Here is a 9,389-nt window from a genome sequence, read left to right on the forward strand (position 1 = left end):
TTCCCATGGTTTTAAATGTCTGTGTGTGCTCTTTGTTTCCTAAGAGCTAAATCAGTAATTAAATGTCTGTGTTACTTGGCCCCCAGAGATAGTGAAGTGGGTACAGATATGTTTACTGGGAATTTTAGGGGGGAACTCATGAGAAACACTTGCAATCAGAGACCAGGGCTATACTGGAAGGAGGAAGCTTTCAATCATTGTTAAAAGTCAGGCAGAAACATCATCAGATGGAATTTCATACTATGAAATTTGACTACTTTACATCAGAATGAAACATTCATGCTCTAAGGGAACAGTAAAGAGAGAGGTATTTCCTTGACTAAAGTAAAAATACAGTTATTCCTTTTCTACTCTGAGTTTATAGGGAGGCTTTTTTCTACCTGACTCACACCTATAAATAGTGCATACTGGAATAAAGTATCTATCTGAACAATCCAGTTCAGTTTCCAAGGCCTTATATCTCATAATCACCTTCTTTTGAAAATTTTCCCTGAGACTGGATATTTGCACACCCTTTCGTATACCTGAACAATTGTGTCTCACAAATCCAGCCACAGCCATCATCTTCATTGAGATTTTTAAGCCATCTTTCTTGCTTCACATGATTTTTTATGAAATCTGTAGGAATTTGGCAGAGATGTCTGCTTTATTAAGTTTGATTTACATTGGCCAGTGGGATCTAATGCTCTCTTTCTGCAAATTTGTGCTCTACATCCTGCTCTGTCTCTCACACACATGCACAAAATAACCCCCAAAAAAAACCCCTCATGACTGTTTATACTAAGAATAAACTGAAAATGGTATTTTGCTTCCCAAATAGATTCTGGATTACTCAAAGTCCTTATCTGACAGATGCACCAGGCTTATATTGTTATTTACAAAGCAAGCTGTTTTTTTAAGACAGGATTGCATTTTTGCCCTGTTTTTGTATTGCCTAGCAGTAAAATAGGCAGGATTTGAGTCTTTGAATGGCACTACACTATAAATAATAATGGGATGCACCCTCTTATCCTCACTGTGCCTCAAATCCTACCCATGTAAATGAGAAGTATTTTTTAAAAAAGACATATATACCAAGCTTAAAAAAAATGCATTTAGTTGGCATGTTTTCTTTAATCTCATTTAATGAGTCAAGGCTTCTATGCAAAGCTAATAGTAAAATGGGCAGATAATGAGATGTTTGGGAAGAAACTGAAAATTTGGGTGTTAGGAAGACACAACTGTCAGGTGTGAATCACATATTCATATTTTGTGATCAATTCCATAGAAATGTCTCTTTCTGCCCAAAATGCAAGCTTTTAGCACACTCATGAAAAAATCTTTTAGTGCAACATTTTGACATTAGGCATTTAAATTGTATAATAAAAATGAAAGAGTGATTAATTCCTGAACTAGCTACCATACCCACAGAGAGTAAATTCAGAGTTATCTGGCCCAATATATTTGGAAATTTCTCTGCACAAATGTTAGGGTTGCACTAAATGCCATAAATGGATTTATTTAATTTATATGTAAAATGTAGTCATTGTTTTCATCTTAATTGTTTTAATCTTGACATACCAGTGCTATCACATTGATGAGAAAATGGTCATTACTATTAGCAAACCTGTCAATCAAGTGTCAAAACCTGCCCTTTTCCCTCTCTGTAAAGCACAGGGCAGGGGTGACAGATGAGTCCAACAGATCATCCTGATGAAGAATGTTCTGTAGCAAATTCAGAATGACAGTTGCACAAAATGGTCTATCACAATACCATATGAATCATCTCTCATGTCAGTCATAACTGGAACTTTTCAATAAATATGTCTGAGTGGGAGTTTGAATTCACTCAAAGGAGCATGAACAATACAGAGATTATATTGTTCAACACGATTTTTTCCAATTACGAGACAAACAAATTTATCACAGGTGAAGAAACAAACAAGAATTTGACTCAGCATCTGAAATTTAAACCAGACATTGAATTAAACCTATAGAAACATCAGTTGATATTTACAAAGATGTTTTCCAATGGACAGAAGATTTTTCATCGTTTAACTGTGTTATTGCTTTTAACTTTCCCATCAAAACAAGTAACACAAAGTAAAAGGAACATTTTAAACTGGTAATTTGTACAATTAGTAAACATGAGTTCCTCTGAAAGAGTAGAATATGTTCAATAAGTACAGCCAAATTTGAAAAGAAACCTCAAAGAGTAAAGGCATAAGGAGTCACATGTTTTGCAGCTATTACTGGAGACTAAGTGCCTCTTAATGAAACACCAAATGTTCTTCTATTTCTCATTGAAAAAGTGGAATTTTCCATTTTCTTCTTCCACCACAGGTCAGCATAGAAAACCTGGGTTTTTATCCCAGAAGAAATATTTTCTCCTTGAGTTTGCTTTTCCTAACCAGTTATCAATTCCACCCACTTTCAAAGGCTGGGAACCAAGGACATAAAGATTAAACACATTCCACTGAATTAAATAACAGCTTTCAACAAAATGCAGCTACATCCTTTTCATAGCTCAGTTGTCAATTTTGCCACATAAAGTTGAAATCGGTGAAACTCAGCAGAAGTGTTACACCCCAACTTGAGGCACCTTGAAATAGGTGAAGAACATGTTAGAGATTTATGAACCCCTCCTCATTTCAGAGTCCTAGGGATTCAGAAAGGGTGACCAGGCACCTCTGAAAATCTCACACAGTGCTTCTGCAAGGAAGTCAGAGGGAAACCAAAGTCTTGTCTGAAGCCTTGCATTATCACTAAATGACTCAAGGGAGAGAAGACAGTGTAATGAGCAGACAAGAAAAATGGCAGATAAGAACCTTAAAAAAAACAAATTGGAAATGGTTTGTAATGAGCTGAAGGATAGAATTTATAGAAGGACTAGAAAGAAAAGCTTAAAAAATGACAGAAAAAAGGAGAGAGCAGAGAAAGGAGGGCGCCATGAAAATAAATGAAAACACAGGAAGAAAAAATAATAAGACATGCTTTAGAAGAAATAAAGATATGAGATTTTGCAAAACAGTCATTGAGAGAAGCACAATAAATCAGACCTAGATATCAAATAATTTAACTGTGCATACCTTCATCAATGGGTTCATACTTCATAATAATTTCTAAGGCAGTTGTTTCATTAGCTTCAGTTTGAAATTGTTCTTTTGCAAGAAATTTCAGGAGCTGGCCTTCAGGTAAAATGTTGCCATCTATTGAGTAAGCCTTGAATAGTTCTTCAAATTCAGGTCTGTGTACAAGAGCTCGATAAATTGCTCTGAAGTCATCCATGCTAATTACATCTCCTGAGTGTTTGTCAACGGTTTTCTGAGGAAAAAAGCAACCAAAATAATTCTCTTAAAAAATCAATAAAACAACATTCATATATACAAAGTTATGCACCAAACATTTTTTTATAACTGACCATAAGAGTGAGAATCATAGAAGAATCCAATAGTGACTACAATCAGATTTCACTCTTCTAGTTTTAGATTACACTTTGTGCGCTACAAATACTTTTTTATAAAGTAAAATGGACCATAAGACATAATTAACGTCTATATAAGTACGATAAATTTAGATTTAATGTGTTTTAATATTAAAATACATCATAGAAAATCTCTAAATGCTATGCATTAAAACAAATGTGCAGCATAAAACTTATCAAGTGGAAAATATATTTAGTATAATACCTCTCCAACAGCTATTGACACCATATTATAAATATGTCAGTGAAATTTGCATACAAAACCAGCAACCAGTAATCTCAAAAATGAAATGAGGATGACCAAATTATCAAGAGATACAAGGCTTTGAACACTTCAAATAAGAAACACTACTAAAATTTGAAGACAATATTTTATAATAACCTATGACATCATGTTCTATTCTTAACAAGCCAGAATGCTTAACTTAGGTTAATTATTCACACTTTTGGAATTCTTGAATTGTAAGCTTGTTTTCATAGAGCTTACAAAATGTTAGCATAGTAATTAATTTCAGTGTTTCAGTATAAAAGCCAAAAGAAAAGTTAAAAGGGCAAAAGAATTTGAGTAGAATGATATTTTTTTACCATTTCTGCCTTTTGTGTTTTTCTCAGGTTTAACAGTTCCATTTTCCCTTTAAAATTTTCTACTCAAAATAAGTAACTGCACACACAAAATATAAATGTGTGTAACATTTTAGCCTGAATTATTCTTAAAAGTCGCCAAATTAAGAGAAATCTGCTGACAAAATTGCTCACAAAAATCACAAACAAATGGCAATCCACTGCCTAAGGGATAATCACTGCAAGCTGATGAAAACTCTAATTGTTGGTTCCTTAAACTGAGACTGCCAAAGAGGCCAAGTTCCAGCATCCAAAACATGGCACTTACAATGGCTGGGTTGGCTTCCACCAAAGTGTCTATAAACAGGAAATCGCTTACTTGAGCTCTGGCTGCTCTTTGATCAAGATTTGGGATTACTGCTAAATTAGATTTGTTTTGAAGCTATACCATAAAACCTAAAATTTAATGATCCACTGCCAGTTCCTTCCTACTCAGTACAGTTCCCACTGTACTTCTGAATAAGTAAAACAATAGAAGTGAAAATATATTAGATAACTAAAACAAGTACAAAATTAAATTTCATGGGGAGTTGTAGTGAAAAAATCTTACAAATCAGTACTTCAGTATTTGCTTTGAGTTTTTGAAAGAGAATAATGATTTTTAACAGAAGTCACTAGCAAGAAAATATTTCTGTACAAATGCTAATTATACACATTTCAGTACTGCTGAAAAATTCCCCATCTAAGGTTGATGTCTTCAATCCAATTTTTAATGTTCTTAACAATACAGCAAATTTGCTCATAACCATTAAGCAGGAAAAGAGAATACCAACTTATTTTGGAAATAAACAGTATATCAGGACTTGGAAGAAGTTCACTTAGTAACTGGCACAAAGAGAAGCTGGGCAAAAAATTAAAGTTTCTATTTTAGTTGCCTTTTGATGAAATACAGGCAATACTGCTACACAACAGAGCTCTCAAAATTAAAGTGATAAAATTCATGTCACTATAAAAACATATTCTTACAACTTTTGGGGGTAGATTTTTGTCATTCCTATTTTTAATAATAGGAACATCAAATCTTTGCTGTTCAGAAAAAGAAGAGACAAAGAGTCTTGAGATAAATTATATGAAAATTCATTATTCCTTAAAACCTTAATGCTCATATTGCTCAAAAGAGTATTACAGTAAAACAAACTCAAAGAGAAGAGACAAGGAAAAAAAAGCAGATTATTCCTTAAAATTAGTTTTCTATAAAATGTATTTTGCTATGTGTAACCATTAGATTAACTGCTGATGTGTAGTTACTTACAATGATGTCAGTAAGATTCCCTTCCAGAATGCTTTGGATTTTTACATGTTATTACACTGATTAAATGTTTGAGCCCCCCAAACTACTGAACACCTGTAAATCTTTCCCAAACAGCAAAGAACACCTATCAGTACTGCTATAAATAACTAGATCAGGCTGTTGGGTATAATAGGTTGTCAAACACAACTAGATCAGACTTGTTCTTTGCAGGTCACTTCCCTCAAATAATTCTTCTTTTCTCTACCCACAGCTGACCATCACTCTCAAATTCCTGCCAGAAACCCAAGCAGGGGGAAGATAGAGGAAACAGTGAGAAGTATTTTATAATTCTTTAAAAACCAAGTGGTTCTCTAGGTTGGCAAATATCTCCTTGCAAGTCCAAAACTCACAGGAAGCCTCTCCAGACAGGGTTGAGCTCATGCTGCTGGTTCTATCTTGGCTTGGCAACAATGAGAGAGGAAGATAGGGTGAGGAAAACTTAGCACCTTCCTTTTCAAGACCTAAAAGCTTCTGACTTGCCATAGTTAATTCTCCTCTGCCAAATCAGGACAGAATCAGCCAGTTGGTTGCAACATTCCCAAAAGAATCATAGATATATAAATTTGTAAATAAATAAATAAATATGTATTTCTATATATACACACACTTGTTTTCATTCCCTTAGGGAAACAGCATTACCAGACAGCTGTTTTGGGGGGAAAAAATGAGGTCAAAGGAAAATCTTACATCTTTTGAGTCACTACAAGAAGAACATGTATACACAGTATGTGGCAAGGCACAGAATTTTCTAGTATTTGCTCACTGGGATGTGGTATTTGTTGGGTCCCCAGGACAAAGGAGGAATTGAGAATCTGACTCCATGTTTTTAGAAGGCGAATTTATTATTTTATGATATTATATTATATTATATTACAGAGTACTATACTAAAACTATACTAAGAATAGAGAAAAAAACTAACGAAAAAGCTTAAGAAAATACTAATTAAAAACTCGTAACTGCTTCTAGAGTCCCGACACAGCTAGATCATAATTGGTCATTAAGTAAAAACAATTCACATGTTGGATAAACAATCTCCAACCACATTCCAAAGCAGCAAAACACAGGAGAAGCAATCAGACAATTCTCTGAAGCTTCTCATCTTCCCAGGAGAAAAAATCCTGGCAAAGGGATTTTTCAGAAAATATGACAGTAACACTGGGACAAGATCTGCTTGGCAGTAGATTGCTTACCTACACTAAATTAACTTATTAAGTCCAATTTCTAGCTGGCTGGTGTAACCTTCATGGAAATCACTTAAACACTGCCATGCCTCAAGGCCAAATCCTTTCTCTGGAGTACAATTCCTATTCATTCAGGCACACCTCTTAAATACTACAGGAGAGGTGTAGTGGAGAACAGAATGAATGTGTGCTGGATCTAAAGCCTGAGCAGCTCAGACATACCCATGTTGTCCTCCTGGCAAGAGGATTTTGAGGAAGTTGCTTTCATGGCTCTGCCCAGCATCAGGCAGGCACATCTGGGCTCATTAGCATGATGACAGAAGAAGCTGAATAGGATGAAACTAGAATGCTTCAAGTTTTCTCAAGTGTGGTCATGTTACAAAAAAGCCTGGGTATCAAAATCCACATGTGTTCCATCTGACACTAATCAGTTGTGGTGAAAAGACAGAGTTATGTGGATGTCACGCTCTTCTCTGAGTACCAAGAAGTAGGACAAGCAGAAGTGGACTCAAGTTGTGCCAGGGATGATTTCGACTGGCTATTAGGAAAAATTTCTTCACTGAAAGTGTTGCCAAGCATTGGAGCAGGCTGTCCAGGGAAGTGTTTGAGTCACCATTCCTTGAAAGTATTTAAGAGAACTGTAGATGTGGTGCTTAGGGACAAGGTTTAGAGGTGGAGTTTTCAATGTATTAATGGTTGGACTCAGTGATCTTAGAGGTATTTTCCAATTTAAATGATTGTGATTCAAATACAAGCCCTGGGTTATCTATTTTACACAGAAACAAGACCCAGGGGAGGAAAATTCTTTGCTGATTTTGCACACCACCCTAGCACGAAATACATTTCCCAAAAAATTAACTTGAAAAAAATAAGCGAAGGTATGATGCGTGTAACTGAACTTCTGAACTGTTAATTACTTAATGTATATCCACTTTACCTTGAAAATATGTTTTAAATGGTCTTCATCAAAAGTTATTTGCATTTTTTCAAGCAGCCTAATGCAACCGTCTAAATCAGTATTCCCAGTCTTGAAATCATTCTGAATGAGATTCCAAAACCACGTATGAGACATGAAGTTAAGGAAGATTCTGAAATTGCCCATTACTGGGGGCATGAGGGGGAGAAGTTTCATTTTGTTAAACCTAAGAAGATCATGCTTTCCTTTTCTCATACTCTAGAACGTCCTTGTGAGAATGCAGCAGGCCCTAAGGTGTGCAGGACGAGATTTCTGCTCTGTCCTCAGAGACTCAGAGGGCAGGGACCAGAAGGGGTGAAGAGAGGGTGTGAAGGAGATCAGGGGGTGCTCAGAGTGCAGTAAGGGCTGCAGTGAGAGGAGAGGAGTGTGGGGAGGCTGAGGGGACCCAGCAGCAGCAGGGAATGGTGGGAAATGCCAAGAAACACCAAGGAATGGGCATCCCCAGCACTGTGCCCACCCAAACATTATCAACCAGCCCTGGCTGATGGGACTGGCTGCCCCAGGCCATCTCTGCCACCCTCCTGTGTGCCCAGCCCAGCTCCAGGCCTGAGGGGAAAGAGACACCTTGGGAGAACCCAATGGCAGCTGTCACAAGCCAGGAAGGGGAGCGGAGGAGGAGAAGGCAGCAAAGAAAAAGGATATCTGTTCTCATCCATGGTGGCTGTGCTCCAGCCCCCTCACTGCAGCGGCATCGCCAGCCCTTGCTGGGCTCCCAGTGGGCTCCTCATGCCCCTGTGTGCTGTTGGAGTGCCATGGAACGTTCGCTCCCCCATCCTTCCAGTGTCGCTGCAGGGCCGCTCTGGTGATGTCACAGACTGCAGGAGCCCAGCTCAGGCCCCTTCCTGCCGCCATCAGGGCCTTCTCCTTCCACACAAAGCGTCTTCTCCTGCCCTCATCCGCCGTCTCCCACCCGTAGGACATCCCACACCCTGGTGCAGGCCGAGGTGGGTGAGGCTGAGTGGGCCTTCTGCAGCCAGCGGGGCCAGTGTCCTCCTGGGGACTTTGTCCTCCGAGGTCTCTCTGCTCTGGTGCAAGGTGACAAGCTGGTGAGGCAGGAGGTCACCACAGCATCCACCCCCAAAAAACCCCCAGGAGCGCTGTGCTACCAACTCACTGCAGCAGCGTGAGGGGAAACCCCTTCTTTGGGCCTTGGGGAACCAGCCGGCTCCACGGCACGGGCTGAAGGTGGATGTTGGGGAATGGTGAGAAACCACCCCAAAGGGCTGGAAGGCCACCCCAAAGGACTGGAAAGCCACCTCAAAGGGCTGGAAAGCCACCTCAAAGGGCTGGAAGGCCACCCCAAAGGACTGGAAAGCCACCTCAAAGGGCTGGAAGGCCACCCCAAATGGCTGGGAGGCCACCCTGAAGGTCTGGAAGGCCACCCCAAATGGATGGAAGGCCGCTCCAAAGGGCTGGAAAGACACCCCAAAGGGCTGGAAGGCCACTCCAAAGGGCTGGAAAGACACCCCAAAGGGCTGGAAGGCTACCCAAGCTCCTACTTCCCCTCAGGGAACTGCTGTGTCCCCAAAACCAGCCTGGGCAAGAGCAGCTGTCCATGTTGTCCTCCTGGCTAGAGGATTTTGAGGAAGTTGCTCTCATGGCTCTCATGTGCCTCATGCTTTGAGGCACACCAGTATCAGCCTTTGAATCATTGGGACAGCCTTTGGAAATCAGGCTGGACTTCCTCCCTTTCTCCAATTCTCATTTCCTATTTCCCATTTCCCACTCATTTTACAGGGATTCTTCTCCAGACAAACTGCTTCAAAATTGCCAGCTTTCATGTAGCTGTCAGCAAGCCTGAGTGAGACTCTAAATGTGACAGACCCAAGGCAGTTTGCCACAGGTTTTATGAAACT

The 9,389-nt window shown here is 39.2% G+C and overlaps 1 protein-coding gene across 1 annotated transcript in view; it reads right to left on the bottom strand.

Moving 5' to 3' along the window:
* Positions 1 to 8,041, bottom strand: part of PLCZ1 (phospholipase C zeta 1) — a gene marked incomplete at both ends in the record, with an annotated part of 45,232 nt that extends 37,191 nt beyond the window's left edge. The window contains 2 exons of the mRNA XM_084205477.1: positions 3,069 to 3,303; positions 7,991 to 8,041. Of these exons, the coding sequence (XP_084061603.1) occupies positions 3,069 to 3,303; positions 7,991 to 8,041 (286 nt within the window). The remainder of the gene's footprint in view (positions 1 to 3,068; positions 3,304 to 7,990) is intronic.
* Positions 8,042 to 9,389: the final 1,348 nt, after the last annotated feature.

Source organism: Fringilla coelebs (assembly GCF_963513975.1).
Source record: "Fringilla coelebs genome assembly, chromosome: 5".
Classification (NCBI taxonomy): Eukaryota; Metazoa; Chordata; class Aves; order Passeriformes; family Fringillidae; genus Fringilla; species Fringilla coelebs.